This window comes from Engraulis encrasicolus, unplaced genomic scaffold (genome assembly GCF_034702125.1).
Source record: "Engraulis encrasicolus isolate BLACKSEA-1 unplaced genomic scaffold, IST_EnEncr_1.0 scaffold_28_np1212, whole genome shotgun sequence".
Lineage (NCBI taxonomy): Eukaryota > Metazoa > Chordata > Actinopteri > Clupeiformes > Engraulidae > Engraulis > Engraulis encrasicolus.
In genome coordinates, this window is record NW_026945577.1 from 2,151,905 (window position 1) to 2,172,925 (window position 21,021).

At 42.3% G+C, this 21,021-nt stretch overlaps 1 protein-coding gene across 2 annotated transcripts in view; it reads right to left on the minus strand.

Annotated features, from left to right (window-relative positions):
• The window catches only part of LOC134443150 (cation channel sperm-associated auxiliary subunit beta-like), a 46,723-nt gene that overhangs the window by 21,584 nt on the left and 4,118 nt on the right, over window positions 1-21,021 (minus strand). For both annotated transcript variants that reach the window (XM_063193057.1, XM_063193058.1), the window contains 2 exons: window positions 15,191-15,270; window positions 8,885-9,113 (listed from right to left, as the gene is read on the minus strand). In XM_063193057.1, coding sequence (XP_063049127.1) covers window positions 8,885-9,113; window positions 15,191-15,270 — 309 coding nt within the window. The remainder of the gene's footprint in view (window positions 1-8,884; window positions 9,114-15,190; window positions 15,271-21,021) is intronic.

Here is a 21,021-nt window from a genome sequence, read left to right on the forward strand (position 1 = left end):
GAGTTTTTTTTCCAACACGGACACTAAGACAATGCGTCTTCATTGAGAATTTTTTTGTCTCTTGCGCAGACATGTTACACTGAAATCGCCAAGGGGGAATATCTGTAGCCTATTTCATGTGCCAAAGACACTTCAGTCACTTACAATCCCAAGTGCACTAACCCTATAAATAGCCTACCCACCGAGTGTAAGTAGAGGGGGCTACTTCAACGTGTCGTCCTCATGCGTTGCAACTTTCTACAAACTTTTAGTCGGGTCATACAAATTCATTGCATGTTCAGGCGCTACTCCACCCATTCCGTCTGCCTTGACAGTAGCTTAGATTTACGATCAAGGCACAACGGTTTCATAGCCTAACATGCAGACAGAATTACTTGAACAATTTCAGTTTTCCTGATGGCAAGGACGCACGTTTGCACACAGGTGACGGTTTCATACCGCAGTCTTAATTCAAGTAGTTTCGTTCATGACCTGGTGGGGTCTTTCATTTGTTTGTGCCCTTACAATCTCCTTATGCTCCGTTTCCAAGCAGCGTATATAGCCTACAACAGAAGAGAAGAGCCGCGTTTAGCCTAATATTAGGTTCGGTTAACCCGGGACGCACTTTTGCACACAGATGACTGGTTTCATAGGCCTATAGTTCCTTATGCGGTCTTTTATTTGATTGTGGTGCATTAATTCAACTTTTCTGCTCCATTTTAAAGCACCTCCCTTCCTAGAGCACCTGCTTTTTTGCCATTTGCATTCTGCATCCAATACGGCACCTCATCAATTAGCGAGGGGGCGCAACACGCTCCTCTTCCATCTACAAACCCAGAGGAAAGTGATCAGGACAGGGCGCGTCTCGCCACATCTACCTACTGTCGGTGCGTCTTTTTGCATAGCCACTCAAGAACAGTAGGGAGTTGGAAGCAAAGTATTTCAAACCAAATGTCTTTTTTAACGTTTCCTTCGTTTGCTCCCCCACTGACGCTGCGCTTATGCAATGCAATGCACCCTTTTTGCGCGCCTGTTTGTAGGCACTAGCCAAGTAGTTGGGTAGGTTGTTTTTTAGGCCTATTTGATGGTCCATCAAAAAAAGGACGCTTTGGCGTTTCATTTTCGCAGGTCGTTTGCATTAGGATAGGTTACTAATTCCCGTAGGCCGACTGAACGCAACTTTGTTGCATATTTGCTGGCAGTCGGGGACCTCGTGAACATTAAAGCTTCCACCACGTCGGGCAATTTTGAAAGTGAGTGCAATGTACACTGCAGAAAACGGTCACAACTTGCTTTACATATCAACATTTTTGTTAGTTTATTTTGATAGGCCTATTCGCGAGCATATTTTCCAGCAGAGATAAAAACCAGAAGGGGGGACAATCCCCCCCATCCCCCCCGGCAAATCGCACCCTGTGTGTGTATATATATATATATATATATATACTGTTATCTGGGTTGATTGACAGTTGACATTCTTTAGAATTATTTTTTGATTGACAGGGCGTCGTCAAGGAGACGTTCGACTCAGTCAGTCCCGCGCCGGTGTCGTGCCAGAAAGTCCCTCCAGGGAAGTCCTTACTTTGAACAACTTCATCACTTTGATGGATTATTTCATTGATTCACTTTCCCCATACTTAGGTCTTGTTGTGCCTTTGGATATACTAATCCGTATTCTCTCGGAAGCTCTGCAGTTTTGGTAAGTAAAATTTAAGAAAAGTACAAGTAGAGCTCTCGATATGTGGCTGTTTGACCAAATTGACTGAGGTGTACGATATGCTAGCTGTTATTAGCTCTTGTTTCCTCAGTATGTAAATAGAGCTCTAGCTGTGATTGGTGTTTGGTCTGTCGATTTGTTAAGCAACTTAATTCTAAGTTGAATGTCATTCGTATTATGACCAAAGCGTGTATGTTTTTGGCGTGCATCCGGTGTGTAGACACCCTCCCTCCCTTCGTACCGTAATCTGTAAATAGCTCATCGTACTCCTTTCAACGTCTTCCTGGTGCAAATATATTGCTTTCTGTAGCTAGCATGCATGGTCGTGTGTGTGATTTCACCAGCTGCTAGCGGTTGACTCGGAGGAGAGCTAAACGTAGTCCGAGAACAATACAAACAATTTGTTTACCGCATTTCGAGCACACATACTAGACAACCACTCAACTACAGGCCTGTTCAAACAAGAATTCACAACGAGACGTTGACTGTTGTTTACATACTGTAGTTCTCTTGGCAATGCAAGGGCCGTCTGTCTTTGTATTGCCCAGCAGCTAAGACATTCAATGCTATCGCACTTTAGGGCTTTTGAGTAAAAAATAGCCTCATTAGAACCAGTTCTATAAGGACTGATGGGACTTTGGATGTCATACGATGCTCTGTCTAGTCAGTTTTGCTGTTTCACTCAAAACATTGCGATCAATGCCACGTCATCTAAATGGAAGCGGCTGGATGTATTGCGTTGTGTCGTTTGATAAGGTGTGTATCCTGCTTGTTTTTCAGAGCACTTCAGGCGTCGGTGTGACTCTCTTCGCTCAGCATCCAAACCGTGCCACCTCCACCAACAGCCAGAAGATCATCTCGGCATCACAGCTGTCGATGGGGCATTGCGTTATCACTACCAGAGCAACGGTTAGTAATGTATCAAACATATACCTCTACTAGTGGTATGACACTGTCAAATGTTGCATGTGAAGTGAAATGCCTTGACATTAGCCTATATAGTCCTGGGAACATCGTGTGTGCCTCATTTGACTTATCTGTAGCTTGTTATGTTATAGAGGTGCCATTACAGTGAGATTTCCACAAAGAGAAATGTCAAGATAAAAACAGATGTACCATGGACCCTTTCAACCTTAACACCAGTCCAACAAAGGCCAAGTAAAACATCCAGGTTAGAGGAGGAAGAGGACAGCATCACAACACCACCTGACCCCTTGATATCTGGCATTTGGACAAAGGTGAGTGTCTTGAGCTGATCAATATGTTTATAAACAGAATGTTTGGATGCACATAGGCCTAACTTGCTTTTTGTGTCGTCTGATCAGTGTTCAGCAAGTTACTGAAAAGCTGCAATACATTACCGATTACACGTAACTGTCATTTTAAAATAATCCCTCACATCATAATAATATATGCAAAATCAGTGTAATGGCCTACATACATTTAGTAATATTATTACTAAATGTTTGTAGGCCATTACACTGATTTTGCAGTACTTCAGTTACTTTAGCCAAAATAATTGCCAAAATATGGATTTGGTGATTTACAAAAGTAATGCATTACATTGTGGTTTCCAATAGGGGTGGGTATTGGCAAAGGATTCACGATTCGATGCGCATCACGATACACATGCCACGATGCGATTCTATCACGATGCATTGCGATTCATGTACTACTGTGATGCATTGCGATATTTACTTCAGTAAATGTGTAAAATACAGCTTATCAGTTGCTGTGTACCTTTCTTAAGTCAGTTCATTCTAATTAAGCATTCTATCATCTGGGAGAGAGCTTACATCACAACAGAAATATTACCTATTCTCTACTGAACAAAATAACCCGTGGCAAATCGAATTTTATTGTTATCAAATAATCAATTGTCATGAATCCATGCAGTATATTGAGAAAATAAGTATCACGATACCTTGTCATGAATCGATGCATTGTATCGTGAGAGTAAGTATCGCGATGCATCGATATGACGATTATTTTGCACACCCCTAGTTCCAAACTTTTTTTCCATGTGCACCCCCCTTGTACATTTCAATAGCCTTGGTCTCATTAGCCGCGCTTCAGCGGCCCGGGGCCGCCCGGGGCTCAGGAGAGTGGCCGGCTCGGAGCTGCCGGCCCCGGGCCATTTTTTGCCTGATCGGACTCATAGCCGACCCCAGGCACATTCAGGTACACGCCTTGTTTGTGAAACGTCAGTCGGGCACAGCCCACTTTCGCCCCAAATCACAGAAGGACAACAACAGAACAACGACAAAGAATAGCAACATGCCCATTAACAACATGCATTCAGCCAGCCATTATTGTTTAGCAATCGTTCAGCACTTATAAGAAGACGGTACTTAGAGGTGTGAATGCAGATTAAAACATGGCAAAGCTAGCAGCCATGTCAAACTTGTAGCCCAAGTTAAAATTTGAATTGGATCATATGCGAATCATGAGAATTGAGCACACAGCACCAATATCAACAAATATGTATTTATTTTCTATCACTAATGACGGACATTTAGGTAGTGTGCTTGTAGGTCCAGGTAAGATGACTGTCTCGTCTAAAAACGAACATTACACAAACTAGCAGTGCGCTAAAAACATGCTAAAAGCATGCTAACAAAATCATCACCTGGAGTCTGCCTGATCTGACACCCAGACCAACGAAGCTAATTTGGTCAAAATCCAAAAAACAAGAAGTTATTATCTTACTCTTGGCGTAATCACAGGTACTTGTGGGTTGAATCAAATAATTCCAGAAACTCGTCAACAACTCCAGAAAGTAATGTGATGATGCTTTGTTTATTAACTGTAGCCATTCACTTGAATGGAACTCTGCAGCACTCATCTGCGTGTTAATGCGGACTCTGGGGGAGACTGCCTGCCGCAAGTGTCCTGCTACGGAACACAGAGAGATGAGCCACGCACGCGACTCTCCTCAACACGGCTGTAGTGATTAACCAGCCATGGAAAAAATAAATTGAGACTGTGAATTGCGATGTTTACAAGGAAATAATTTTAATCAATAACAATGAAATACCCAAAAAAGCAATACCCATGTCAGATTCGAATATTAATGGCCAATTAATATTCGTTCGAATGTCTCGAATTTTCTTAACATTCGACTTATATTCGAATATCGAATATCGAAGTCAAAGGCTTAGTGGAAAGCATGCCAAATCACGATAATGGCACAAGAGTTGGCGGCTAAAAGCAGAAAAAAGCGACATGACTTAGCTATGACATCCCAAGTTTAAGTGTAGTGGTGCCCATGATGCCCTGATAACAACAAAAAAGTTATGTTGGCTAAATAACTTTAAAAACACAAACAGAAGTGCCAAGGTTGCATCTTATGAAATTATGCCATAAGAAAGCCAAACACCCCAAACTAATGCTTAACCATAATTTGCCCAGAATTTAGCGATAAGTCCCCCATGCAGCCACATTATGGTTGACCCCGCCTCCGAGCCTCGGCGAGCTTGCTGGCCCATCGAATTCGACGGGCCAGGGAAAGCGGCCCTTAGCCCGACAACCTGGCCCGGCGGCCATCTTTAGCACCTAGCCCCCTTTTGATGAGATCACCGTCAGCCCCCTTTTGTCCGGGCCAGCCCGGGGCTGGCCCTGCAGTGAGACTAAGGCTAATGTGGTTTGTGCAACCCCTAAGTGATGGTCCTCTTGAGGTAGGCTCACTCCCCAGTTTGGGAAACCCGGCTGTAATTAATTACTTTTGTAATGTGTTACCCCCAACACTGCGTTTGATTTGGTGCATATTCTGTTTGTCTTTCAGGGCACATCACAGTCGTCTGTGTGACACCCCCTCGCTGCACGCCAGCACCCAAACCAAGCCACCTCCACCACCGGGCAGATCATCTCGGTATGCACAGCAGTCTGAGGGGGCATTATGTACATATCAATATATCAAAAACATACCTAGACTAGAGCTATGAGACATGTTATGTACTTGGGAAGTGAGGTGCACTACTGCTGTTCTAAGCCTAAGCTCTCTGCATGGCTAAGGGGTGGTACGGTCATTGGCACTCGATGTCACATAGGCCCCCTACCCTTGGCCTACATATTCCTGAGAACTTTGTGTGTGCCTTATTTGGTTGCTGAAAATCAAGTCTGCACACCAAGCTCCCGTTTCACTCATTTAGTGTGATGGTATGATTCTTACATTAATTATTTTGCTATTGGATTTCTGTTTATTGTTACAGCTGAAGATGTGTACAGTACGCTCCTGCCTGCATCCTACCACCACAAGTTCACCCCAGAGAATCTGCTGTAGACAACCATTGTGAAATCGTTGCAATTATGAAACACACTTAATAAATGCTAATACATCACATCACACACATTTTGTTTCTGAATTGTTTTTCAATATTGGTAACACACTGTTGTTACAACATCTGTTTAGGTCAGGGGTGGGGAGCCATGCCTCAAGGGCTGTTTACGGCCCCTCAGGCCATCTTATCCTCTCCCCAATATAATTTTAATGTTGTACAGCTTCACGTGAAATATGACATATTTTGTAAAGGCATCTTAGAAATTACATCAGCAATACAATTAAGTTATATTCAAGGGACCAAGAGAAGGTGGGGTCTGTTGTAAAGCTGGCCACCTTCAATATAGGCCAAAAAAGCTGGGGGGAATCCTGTTTTGTGTTCATAGTACGGCCCTTGGAGGACTTACATGGTCGTTGAAGGACTTTGAAGTGGCCCCTCAAATGAAAAAGGTGCCCTGCCCCTGGTTTAGACGAATGGCCGGACAAATGTTAAGAATTGAAGTAATGCATTTCTTAGAAGTGGGAAAGAACGTCCACATAATGATTTGCACGTTTAGAAAGCACACATGTAAGAAGACACTGCGTCAAGATTTCACTTTAATCTGAATTTCAAGTACTCAAAATACCAGATGGTGTAATTGTCATACTGTATTACCTATGCTTTACTAACTGAAAGGTTTTGGGTTGCCTACCGTTTACTTAAGTAATATGATTTAAGAATGAGAATTTTTATTCTGAATTTTCTCAAAAACTGGGGGGAGGGGGTCATGACTGCTTGACTGCAATCTTCACTCTGGATGACTGCTTGACGATGAGGAGCCTTTCTTCAACTTCCATGGTTTGTGTCTGTCAAACGGAAATGTTTAATTAATTGTTTTGCACGTTATTTGTAGAGGGATTTATACACAGCAGCTGTGGGTAAATATGCTAAATGTCCGTATAGGGGGTTAACTTGGTGTGGCAGACAAACATTCCTAATAATATTTAACGCCAATGGTCGCAGATGTTAAAATATTCAACGTGAAACTGAACATCCAAGGGCTCTCGCCTGCACAACTTCAATGATGCTACTGAGATAGGGCCTACATTGCAGACTTGGATAATAGTTTTCAGCCAAATAATACGAAGACCCAAATAGCACATATGCACTTTCCATGTACAGTTCAGTTTGCAACTGTACAATGTGTCTGTACATTACAACATGCCGTTACAAGGTGCTGAAGTTAAGTAAGTTAGATCTAATTCCATTTGGCTGGCTCAGGTTAGCCGCTAAGCTAAATATTATTACCGTATGGTTTCATAAGCCTTTAAAGACTTTGTTGGCCCTAGTACCATTTCATAAATATCATATTGGTATTCTCCACACTTACCGATCACCAGTTGTATTTCAACTTGCGTTGGTGGTTTTGTGACAATCAGGGTTTTCGGTGTTGACTATTTCCACAGCTGAGGACTTTTTAATATCTTGAGACGCCATGACATATTTTCATCTGCAGCATCGGGTGGAAGGGCGGGACATATGACTTCAAGTAGGTGTTTTTGGATTGGCTGGCGCTGTCAGCGATGTCGACCTATCAGCAATGTAGCTAAACGTTGCCAAGGTGATTATTTTACTTCCGTATTTTTGAGGCGGAAGTAAATCAGCTGCGGTTGCATCAAAACCGTTGAATGGAGTTCTATGGAACCACCTTCTCCCCTTATGTAGACCTCCTTGATATATAAGCTTTTTTTTCATTTTTTTTTTTCTGTGAGGATTGCTCCTTTGGGTCAGTTCAAATGGTGAGGTGCACAGAGGTGGAGGGCTGGTCAAAGGGGCATGGCTGGCCGCATCCGGCCCCCGGACCTTAGTTTGGGGACCACTGCTCTATGGCATGTTTTGTGTGCATGTATGTGCTAATTTGCTTTATTTTATAAATAAAATAAAATAACTTGGCATCTAGCCCAACATACCAGAACCTTCCTTTTGAATTACTTCGTACTTCACCAATGGTCTGATTAAGTTTCTCTGGGGAGGTTTTAATCGTCCTCCAGTCTGCCAGCCAAAAAGCGAACGCACTTGGGCGTATAATAACATACGTCATGAACGTCAACTGTCAGCGATTGGTCGCCACTCATTTCAAACCAGAGCTGAGTTCACTCCTCCAACCCAAACGCTCCAGGTCATCGAGGATCCAGACCAAAAGTGAATTACAAAGTAATGCCCGATATTATTTTAATGTCATGCAGTTTCACAAGTAGTGGTGTCAACAATGATCGATCCGGCGATCCAATCCAATGCGGGGCATGGACGATCCAGAATCGATCCGGCAAGTTCCAGAATCGATCCGGCAATTTTTTTAAGTTTCAATTACTTCCATGGATATTTCGGGAGCAAATGAATGTTAAATTAAATAAAAGCACTTCAAAACATTGCAAGACTGATACAGACTGATACAGAAAACAGCCAATAAATTGTTGCTCAGTATCTGACTACTTGTATTGCCTCATCATGACTGATTAAACACTTGCTTTGCTTTCAGTAGAAATGTAATGCATTGCAATGCATTGTAGAATTGAATCGGATCGGATTGGATCGCATAGAATCGAATCGAATCGAATCGCTACCTCCCGAATCTAGATCGAATCGGATCGTGATGGCAGTGCCAATCCACACCACTATTCACAAGAAATATGACTTGTTTTGTAAAAAAAATTGTATAAATTACATTTGCAACACAATACTGTACCAATACAATCCCTTGGAGGATTTTATAAAATTTGATGTGGCCCCTCAAATGAAAAAGGTTTCCCACCCCTGGGATAGAGAGAAACACAATTTCAATTTTCTTGTATTACCAGTCCGTGCATATGTAGAAACTAACTTGACTTGACATGAGATGTCAACAAATAAGTAAACAAATGAAGCTCACTGTCAGACATGAAGGTCTTGAAGGTGAAGTTAAGTGTCTCGTGTACGTTGATGACCACGATTGCGTTGTTTCGCAGCTTGTCTAGCGACTGCAGCTTGTGTCGGCACGGCTGCTCCACCATCCGGAACCAATTTGTTTCCACGAGCAGCCATGAGTCCGGTGGTATTGTGCTGGGCAGTGGCAGCCAGGAAGGCATGGTGGACCGCGCCAATGCAATACCATTCATAACCTTGATAAAAAAATTATGACTGTTATGCCTAGGGCTGGGTAAAAAAATGATGTTGAATCATTTAAATTTCACAATAATCGATTCACAGGGCACAAGGTTGATTTTTATGGTTCTTTTTCTTTTTGTTCTTTTTGTTCAATTTAGGTCTATAGAAAATACCTAGTAGGTATTTGTCAATTAGGAATAGGCCTACAAATAAAAAAAATAACAACCTGTTAACACTGTTAAGCCACAACTCTGACATTTTTAATGTAAAAATAGGCTACAGCATCTTTAGGGGAACTCCTGGCACCAAGAGGGGAACAGATTGAATCGATTCAGATTGAATAGAATCAAATCGAATTGAATCGTGATTAATCGATTTAAAGCCCTAATATCCAGGATCATGGCTGTGATACCCAGCCCTAGTTATGACCACCTGTTTTCCTGTGTGTGTATACTTTGAGGGACCCCTCTACCGCTTTTGTATATATTTTAATCACAACAGCTGAGAATGTACTCTTGCTGACGTAAATGTGTTTTCAACAATCTCTACATTATATTCCAAGAAACATATGTGTGTAATTGTACAAGACCAGTGGGGCATCTGTGCTCTTCGAACATCTTCAAGCTTTGGTGAGGCTGGAAGTTTTCCAGAGGGGGTTCACTCACTGGTGGTCACCGACGATACTGCAGCTAGTTGGCACTCGCAGGCAAGTGAATGGATGTCAATTGACCCGTTCAGAATCGACGTCCTAACTGAATGCGTGCGCATCGTTGACTCAAACACACCAGTGAGGTTTTAAGGGTATTACGAGAGACTCCACTCTTCCGGGTGGTACTGCACTCTAGGGACGCCAACGGAGGAGTGCAGACTTTATTCAGAATGAATGGGCTGTGCTCTCTCGACAGCTGCCCCTAGATGAACTTCAGGCATGGGTAAAATAGGGAGTGGGGAGGCTGTATGTAAAACTGTCTGTGAACACACACACACAAACAGACAGTGCAGACCCTAAACAGTCCCTCCAGGAAATCGCGATGTTGCGATCACAGCGTTTTTCGCAACTTCAATGAATTCCCGCGAATTCTGCGCGAGAGCGCAACTTTAACCAATCACCGCGATTTCCCGCAACTTTGAACACTTTGAACCAATCCATGTTGCGCTGACTTCACTGACGTCGACAACTTCCTTTCAAAAAGGATAATACAATAAAAAAATACAATAAAAAAGTAACCTAGCAATCAGTCCCAGCACTTTACTATGCATGTACAAAGTTGTAGGTGAGGGGGAAAAAACTAATAGCCTAAATATGTAGGAAACGCATGTTCTCATAGGAGGGAAAATGTAAGCTATGCCTAGTCTGGCATAACCAATAGGCCTACATTTTTAAAATGTGCTAGGCCTACATAAATATATAATTAACACTTCATGACGGTCATCTACATTACGCCAAGTATAGGGCTCCTACAACAAGATGTGTTTATTTTTCTAAAGCGGTCCACCTGCTGGACCACTTTGGTGTTTGACTTGTGCGCGTACAGAAGGCAACATTTTCCCTCCGAATTGAGATGCGCAAATGTCTTGTCCACAACAAAGGAGTAATTTCCATCCTTCATTGTGAATGCTGCGTGCGTGCCTGACCAATAGTAATATCTTTCGCGCAAATTGGGCTATGGCTGGATACGAGCACTTGGTGACCGTGGTGACCGTGTCGTCAAATCACTTTCGTTTAACCTGGCGCGGTCAAACGGGCAAGGAACACTGAACATGAATAAAACCAGAGCAGACACGTTGGAAAGCTGTGGGACTAAGTTGGAAAACTACTTTCTGTGTCTCCCTCTCCTTCTCTCTTCCTTGCGCGATTGACTGTATTGATTGACAGCTGAGACCTCCGTTCTGCAGGCGACGTGATGTTTTATAGATAACAATCTCGTCGTCTTTTATATTCAGAAGAGCATCAAAATTAATATAATTTCTGAGCATTATTCAGCAAGCACCCTTCACAACAGGAAATCTGTGAAGTCCATCCTCGTTACATTGAATGATGATCATCAGCCGTTAATTTAAAGCCGGCTGACGGCGCGGGAGAACAAAAAAAAACCTAGGCCTATGCCTTCTTTCGAAAGCGACCCCTCCCTCTGCTTTTATTTGTGTTGCTTTTGACAAGCTTGAAAATTAAACGCCGACACAGGCAGGCTATGTGTAGCAGACGACTCACATTAACCAGGATTTCAGTCACAAGAGTTCCTGTCACCCTTGTAGGGTCTCCCAGCCACTTCTCCTCCCTTCCACTAGAGGGCGCTGAGCCCAAAAGACTGTTTACAATGTACCACTGAAGGACGCCCCCTTACAGTGATCTACAGTAAGATATACAAAACCATGCTACAAACAGTATACTGTCTCTCTTTTCCGTTCGCCCTCCAGCAGAACGGAGCTGCGCTGCCGTGCAGTACAAGAGACTGTGCACACAAACTCTGAACATAGCTTTTATCTGATATTTAGGCCGAATACAGATAATGTAACGCTTAGTTCATCCCTAAACAGCTGTAAGTTCATTTTCTTTGCAAAGTTTCAATCAGAGACAACAGAGTCTTTGGTTTCTACTGTTGGAAGGCAGTAGCCCATTAACAAGTCGGTAGCCTGGACGTTCCTGCTCAAGACTTCATCCGGATTCATTTGTGGAACTTTGATGCATCAATTGTTTCACGCCTAAAGCATCGCACGGCCGGACTGTGCGTGCAACTTTTCCCAACCCTTCCTGTCTCGCTGGAGCGGACGTTTGGACCCTGTAGACTTCGTGTGCTACTGGACACTCGCCTACACACCGAGAATCGGACATTCGGACCCACAGACTGCGAGCGCTGTGCAAGCCACTCTCGTCCACAACTGAGGATAACCACACTCTCCTGAAAAGGCTGGAAGCCTTTTCATCTCCTTCACAGTAGGCATATCTGGGCAATATTACTCTACTGTCAGTTTAGATATGTTTTGAAGAAAGCTTAGCTGATTTTCATATACATGTCTGATTCCCTTGTCTCCCTTCTGTTTAGTTAGCAATCTGCTATCACTAACTCTCCCGGTTGTTTACTAGTTGCTACGTCTCATTCGAAACGATCGGAGTGTTTTCAAGCATTGTTTGGACGCATATAAATGTTTGGAACGCTCCGTGAACCTCTCGAATGCGACCGTGCAATTTCTAAACATCTGTGCGCGCGCGTGTTTATTATTTTGATACTGTGTTCACGGCCTCAACAGGCCCTGCCTTGATTAGCTAGCCAGCTGCTAATCTCCACAGCACGCTGTTCCTACTGACACACAGTCACCGCTTCTCTCTCTCTCTCTCTCTCTCTCCCTCGAGCATAATCACGTTTGTAGAAACCCCAGGACAACCCCCGTGCCTCTCGGTACAATTTGAGTAGAACCTTCTCACTGTACTGTCCGCCAGACAGTCATTAATTGTCCTGTGCTCTCTGCAAACTTTCTGAGCTCGTGCTAGCTAACGCTTGCCGGCTCTGTGTGCATTCCCATACCTAGACAATATTTCCCCACACATGTGAGTTGCCATATTTGTAGTCGACTACAGATATTGCTCTGGACAACCAGTCTCTCACTCCCTGCTCTGTCTCGGTTCTTTCTCTCTCTCTTCCATTCGGAATAGCGTACATTAATTACAGAAATCCCAGACACCGTTGCAGGCCCCTAGCCTCACCGGAGAGCTAGCTCTACCTGCTATTACCTTAGACTAGGTAGCTACTAGCTACCATAGCCTTTTGTTCTGCCTGAACTTTCTGTACCCAATGTTAGCTTGGCTTGACCAAACACACACACGCGTTTGATCCGCCATTTCATGTCCCCAAGGGACACACACGCACCCCCCACCTCGAACTACACACACACACACACACACACACACACACAAACACAGGCTAGAAGCCTCTCTTTCTCCCTCTCTCTTTTCCCCTCTTTTCTTCTTTTATTTTCTTTACTTGTTTTATAGTATTTGCGCCTTATGTTTGTATTATTCCATTTAACCGACATTGAATGTAATGCTTTATTTAGATTACTTGGTAGTTAATAAAAGTTATTCATTTGATTTTATTGCATTTTGTCTGTTATTGCATTGTGTACGTACGGAATCAACTTACTTAGAACTTTTCCCTTCAACTGAGTTTTGTGCCCCTTGTGTTGACCGTCACAGTGAACAGTTAGGTTTAAGTCTCATACCTTGAAGGCGACTGCTTCATTGTACTGCCAATCACAACGTGTACAAGTACTCCTATTAGTCTTGATCTTTTGCAATTCATTGTGAAATACTGAGATTAATATCCAAATCAAATGAGACTGATTTACTTATGAGACTGATTTATTTATGAGACTGATTTATTAATGAGACTGATTTATTTACATTTTTGATTGATTAATTGTGACTTATTACATAAGTCATAATTGATAAATCTCCCAAAACGCGATTGTTCCTACATATTTTGGTTACCCATGGTATGAGGATTTATTCTTCGAGCCCATTAATGTAATCTCAATTGCATAACTGCAATTGTCCCTACACCCTCTTCAACTGGATGCAGAGCTCCACAGGTTTTTTCGCTTTTTTTTTTGGGTGGGGGGGTACGCGGATGGACATGCCTAATTCCGCCCGCCTACTTATAAGTGATAATAGTTAATTATGTATCCACTGTTTAAGTCAGGAATGGATATCGACATGATACGAAGTTTGTATGCTTACAATTTGAAACGGTAATGACATTTAAAACAGAGTCAAACGGCCATAAACAGCATTGTAATGAAGGGTGTGGTAATGGCAGCATGAAAGAGATGGAACTTTTCACGACGACATTCTGGCTAAAAACTCGCCCTGGCCGCTTCCCTGCTTTGCTTAAGGACCAAAATTATAATATAAAAATGGAAATAATATAAAAACACCAGAGGACTGGAATGTGACGGTGTCCTTTACTTTCAAGCGTGGGGAAACACATTCAAAATCGCAACAAAAATCGCACCTTTCACTTCATGCCGCAACAAAATCGCAACAACACAGTAAGAAGCTCCGCAACTTTTATCGCGATTTTCTGGAAATCCTCGTGCACCATCTGGCAATTCCGACCGCGATTTTTTGAGAAAATGTCCGCGATTTCCTGGTGGGACTGCCTAAAGAGAGAAGACCTGCTATCCTGAAGCATGTTAATTGATAAAAAATAGAAATCCCAAAAAGTAACTTACACTTGTTGAGGCTGTTCTAGAAGCATATGAGAAGTTTGCTGTTACAAGACATTAAACTACTGACTGGATTGAGGACATCATTAGGAATGCCCGTGTCTGTGGTACCTAGGGCTGGGCAATATGACGATATATATCGTTATCGTGATATTAATAAGTGTATATTGTGACATTTCTCCTATATTGTTTATATTGTGATATTCAATTGTATAAAATTGATAAAATTACTATCATTTAATTACATTTCATGTTGTCACAATACACACTATAAGTTCATGTAACTGTAAAAATAAGAATAAAAAGATTCATTTTAAAGAGAGGTTGTTTTGCGACATGAAAAAATAAAGAGCAAATAAAGAGAATAACTGAAAACCTATGTACTTGTCCTATATCGTGATATCGTTATCGTGATATTAAGTAATCCATATCGTGATATATATTTTTTTCCATATCGCCCATGTCTGTGGTACCCACTGCATATCTGAAGTTATCGTGATCATCCGTTTTCGTATTTTGGAAAAAAAAAACACCTGGCTAGTTTCTATACAAATGAACGGTGCATGGTCAATTCTGCTCCAACGATGCATACGCAGCTAAATTACATTATATTTGTTTACAAACAGTAAACGGGTCAATAGGGGTTTTCACTTGCCCGCGTTCTCCCCCTAGTGGCCCCCACAAGAGGAACTGCAAAGCTTATTGGCTAAATGGGAAGCTTCTCCTCTATTCTAATTTCTCTGAAGTTTACCCTCTGAACAGAATAAACTTTTTCCTAAGTACTCTCTATGTCTCTGTGAGTATAGTATGTACATTCTTTCAAAGAGTGTTAAGGATTTTCTTACATAATTAGGATTTTCTTACAAACCTGAAGGATGAGGAGAGTGGACTGTCCAGGGCTGACCACTGCCATGCTTGTGTGCCTGTCCTCAAAGCCTATTGGATGGCCTGTGTAGATGAAATAGATGAATTGATAAGTAGATAGAGTACTTACAGAGTACAGAGTACAGAGCGATAGATATACAGATAAATTGTCAGACAGATTTGATATGTGACATATTTGAGAAAAAAATGGGACCAGAGGGACTTCAAATGCATAATGACTCAAATGCCTGGAATCTTTTGTGCAAGTAAAATCAATGTTTTTGCACAAACTCTTTTACACTTTGAATCCCATGACAGGTAAAATGAAGTGTGCTGACACCTAAATGGTAAAAATGTGTTTTTACTGGTTTTTTTTTGTTGTTTTTGTTTATTTACTTATTTGATTCCGAATCTACAGTATCTGCACACTGTAACACACTCTAATGTGATTTTAGTTACTCTGAACAGAGCTTGCATGTGTAATTTCAGAACTCATACAGTCACGATTTGGAAATTTAATCTGGGCATTTTATCATAACAGCATTTGAGTGTTATTACAGCGAAGTATCAAATCATGCACTTCCTGATCACGTCATGTCAAGTCACGTTGGGTAGCCTCAAAAGAAGCCGTCTTGTCAATGTTTTGGCACTCATGCCCACCGAAAGGACATGGGAAATTTGCTGTCAAGTGTCAAGTTAAGTATGAGAATGGAAGAATCTCTCTTTCCACAGGATTTTATTTTATTATATATGCACTGTTTGTCTCTCCGAGTCCAAATTGAGGATTAGTGTATTTTCACACCCCAAGAAGTCGTCCAGTTACTTCCAAGTAAACCATTTGAATGAATACAAAACCCACCTGGATCAGTACTAATTTTCACAGCCATATCTTCTGATGGGGTACCTGCTAGTCTCTCCTGACGTTACGTCTTTAAAGGAGAAATCCTATGTGAAATGGCCTATATTGTGTTAACATGTGATGCTGAACGCTAACTTTTGCCACATACCTCGCCTCCAAAGGTCCCCTGCATTCTGAAGTCCGAGTGCTTGTCAGAATTTCACGAGCTAGTAGAAATTTGGCTTCTGCTGTGATGACACGGCACCAAATAAGCCATCATTATAAATCTCAACTTTCCACCCATTTACGAGGCTCAAAGTTGCTCAATACTTCATTCCGCAGAGTCGCAGGGTTGTTGACATGTAAAACGAGGCATAGAGAACTTTGCTAGTGCACAGTTAGTTTAGAAACAGGGCCGTTTGTAGAGGCTGCGTCACAGCCCGGCTACAGCCGGCACCACAGAGGTTATTTTAGTTCTTTCTTTGGAGGTGCATTAGTTTGCTTTGCTTGTTTCTTCTGTCTGGTTTTTGCCTAGTGTGACCCTATCTGGTAGAGACCACCTAGTCAGGACGTATTGGGAGCTGGTTGATTGTCTCTCTAGGTTCCTTGTGTACAAGGCCAGATCTGCACCTGATTGCTGCTCTGCTCAGTGGGGGGGCCATAATGAGGGGACACTTTTCCTTGTGTGTTGTGATAATGACTAAAATGGTGTGGTATTTTGTGGTGATAGTAACAGCTTTAAAGTCTGCAGTATTTCTCCTAGTTTGCATGTCTGCATGTTGCTGGGTTTGCTGTGTCTTTCTCCTCTACCAGGATCTCCTAGGACAGTGGTTCCAGTGTTTCCCATACATTGAGGAAACTATGGCGGCCCGCCATAGTTTAAATTTGGCCGCCATAGTTTCCGAAAATGTAATTTTTTTAACTTTAAATTTTTTTTTTTTTTTTAACGATTTCCGTTTTTGTTAAAAACGATTTGAATTACGATTTCCTTCGCATTTTCCTCCTGGAGTAAATACATCCTATAGAGAAAACTACAAGTGCTTGAAAGACAGAGGGATCAAAAGCCTAGTCAAGTTGTTGTAGTTAACTTGGGTTTGGGAGCAATAAAAAAAACCTTCAGAGAAGGGACAGTTGGGATGAGTTTACTAACACTCCCCAGGCTTTGTTTTACAGTTGTAATGAGTTAGGTGACAGGCCTTCATTGACACGGCAGAGGAGACATTGAGCTGTATATAGAAATGAATGTGAATATAGACATAAATGTGTAATATGTTGTTCAGCCCTTTCAATGGGAGGAATTTTGAAAAACTGGCCCTGTGACCAGCACCCCTCATGTAGAATGTGTACACCTGTGTGTGTGTGGGGAAAAGGCATAGCCTACCCTCTTAGACCCTTTTTGTCTATGTGTTAACAATTTCACAGTACTCTTAAATTCTTATCTCTGCTCCTATTTTGTGTTATTATTTTTTTCATAACATAGACCCCTGCACGAGGGACGAATGAAACTGTGTTGTAAACAGAAATTATTCACTGTACTGCATTTAAAAAAAAAAGAAAAAAAAAGTAAGATTTGAATGAAAGTTTGTGGAGTTGTTGATAATGATCCAAGGAACAAGTGATTAAATTCTGGTGGTGATCCGGATCACAAACAGGAACCAGGACTTTTTAAAAGATTCCGTCAGCAGGATAACTCAAAAACGAATCAACTGAAATCGGACAAAACTTTGTGGAGTTGTTGATAATGACCCAAGGAACAAGTGATTCAATTCTGGTAGTGATCCGAATCAGGAACCGGAACCAGAACTTTTTAGATGCGTCCCAGCATCTCTATAAGAGGGTCTGTCTGTCTGTCGTCCGTCCATCCGTCCGTCTGAAACGCATTCCTTCAAAAAGTCGGCAGAGTTGGCATTTTGGACCGGAGTGAATGCGTGCAAGCCAAAATGTATGTTACCAAACCGGCAAGGCTAAGCTGATTGCAATGTGAGACAACTGAGGGGGGCATTCAATTTTCGGCATTGTTTTGCGTTTGGACAATGGAGGCAACTTTATTTTGGTTCATCAGAAACACGCGGAAATGAACGATTTAGAAGTCGGCAGGCAGTTTTAACTCGCGGAAATGAACGATTTAGAAGTCGGCAGGCAGTTTTTGACACAGATGTTTGTGCTCGGATAGAGGGGTGTTTGCATTGCATAACGCTCCACGACATGGAACCGTAATTAGTTGACAGCCGACCGCAGCGCATACATCTCTTCCTCTAAACGTGGACCTGTAACATTTGGTTAGCTTTTCTCCTTTCATAACATTCATATTTTCCTTTGTGCTTGGATAGAAGGGTGTTTGCATTGCATAACGCTCCATGACATGGAACTGTAATTAGTTGACAGGCGACCCGCAGCACAGCTCTTCCCCTAAACGTGGACCTAACATTAGGTTAGCTTTTTCTTTCTTTCATAACATCCCATTTTGACCAGATAGCCCTACTAGGCCTAATGAATATTCAAAGTTCGAATTCACATAGCTTTAGCCTGTAAAACACAAATAAAAAACGAATTAAAATTAATATTCGGTGATGGAAACAAACTGCGTAGGCTATGGTACAGATGCCGCTCACTGTCTGAAAGCAGTAGCCCAACTGGAGGGCAGAATCAATATCCCCGCGTTGACTGTCATACCTTTTCATCTATTTCGACATTTGTTGCAGCATTCCTGTATAGATGTTCACTGAAATGTCCATCAAGCGCATAGTGTCTGTTTATGGTCTTAAATGATGCGCAGCGTTTCCCCTTTTAAATGACCCACGCTGGTTTTGTTTATCGCTGGACTGGAGTCTTGACAAGAGTTCTTGCCGTTCAGGGCAGCAAACCGAATTCTGATAAGTTTGTTGGTGAATGACTAAAACGTACACACACACCCCAAAATATGTTTATATCTGGTGGTGGTTCTTTGGATGTTGGCCAGCACGGAGTAAAATTGTACAGCCAAGTGATAAAGCAAAGTGGTATGGAAGCTAACGAAGTGCGACTTAGCACCATGACGTTGCAACATAGCATTTTGGAGCTTCAGAATATGCGCCGACACGACTTCACACTTTTTACACTGTCTGCAATAAACGGATAATTATGCGAGACGAGACCGATGCAGGCGGCTCCCTGGAGTTTTGTGAACCAATGGAATCAAAAGGTCGAGGGAGGTATTGTAGCAAACGGTGCCGTTAGTGTACGGGAGAGGAGAGCAGCATCTGCCGTGGTGGTGAACTTACATAATTAAACGCACCTGTCGTTCGAATTCGCGTGGTTCTTCTCGCCCGACGTTAGTGACCATTGGCTGACAAGCAGTAACTTAATCTGTATCCGTTTCATAAATAATCCCATGTTTTAGAGCTCCAACCAGACATGGCCAAAATAACTTCTACCCTTGTCAAACAAATCACCAACACGTCTTCCTTTGTCATGCCCTTCAAGTTAAGAGTCCTGAAAGCACTTTGACGAGGCACTTTTTTTCCCCCTCCGCTGCGACCAATCGACCAATGGGATTTGGTCGACTAGACATTTTTTTGTTCGACCAACGATTAGTCGATTATTTGCGGACAGCCCTAGTGTGCGCTGCGCACTGAAATGATGCTCGAACTAGGACTATAAGTAGACAGCTGGGCCATTTGACATACAGTGTGGTACTCATACATAGGGAGGTTCTTTCGTTGGCGGGCTTGTACCCCACAGGTGCTTTCCGTTGCGCTCAGCGAGAGAATGGGAGAGAACGCGTCTTTCGTAATTGCTTTGCAGTCGTGTGAATTTGGTAAACTCTGGCACGGAAGCTCACTGCTTTGTGCCTTGACGGTGAAGCTGGTATTGAAAAATAAGCACATAATTCACCTAGAGGGTGAACCCATAAGTGCATGATTCACCCAAACGGTTTTATTTATTTATTATTTGTCGATGTTTAGAATCTTTCCCACATGCACATGACGCTGAAATGGCGTGATACGAAAGGCTGATACTGATAAATATCTGGTAATTTGTAATGTAGCCTACTTGATCTATGTGAAATTTGAAATCATATGGTTCTTTTCCAAATTCAAGAATGATAAGCTTATTATAGCCTAAACTGCAAAAAATAAAGCAATGTCTCGCCATTTTGCTGCCTGCCACATTATTTGGAGTTCCCATGGGCAATATGACCAATAAACAAAAAGTACATCCTAAGGGGGGCAATGACAGGTTAGGACGAGGCCAGGGGGGCGTTTGGGGGAAAAAATAGCATAGTTGGAACTGGCATAGAGGGACGCATCTGTTGTCCGCCTGTCGGCCTTGTTTAAAGATTCTTCACCGTTGCTGACCTATATATCTAGACGCCCCTAGTGACCAGAAATTGAATTACGGGGAAGAAAGACTGGGTGTTCAATTCAAATGTTCTATCAAGCAGCTTCCTTGGCGGAGGTCTGCACTCTCTGAGTGCTTCTAGTTAGTTTTGCATTGCAACTTGCGCTGGTACACATGCCTCTTGTAAACTGTTCCTTTGCGAGGAGGGCTCAGAATCGGTCACACTACCGAGTACAACAAAACGGTTTCTCCCGTCCATTAAAAAAGGGAGTGACGTAGTCACTGTGAACTGGTACTACTGGACCAATGGTATTCTGCATGTCAGGTACTAAATTAATCTAACTGTTAATGTGCTGTCTTGTCAGTTTTTGGGTCTAAATGTTCCCCCTGGTGTTAATATTGAGTACTGCATCTAAAGGATCAGATTTCCTGTTGCTACGTGATGCACTTCCTTTCTGACCAGCCTGAGGAAAGCAGTTGCCATGTTCGTCACCTGAAATTTCAACTGTTAAAATCCTAGAGATGGAACTAACAGTAAGTTACCAAAATCTATGTAGATGCTGTTTAAAGTTATTGTTATGTGAACCGTAGTGACAAAAACGCTAAATTTATCTTCTACTGAGATCGGTATTAAAGGTGTGAAATATGCTAATTCACGATCGTTAGCATGCCTCTTA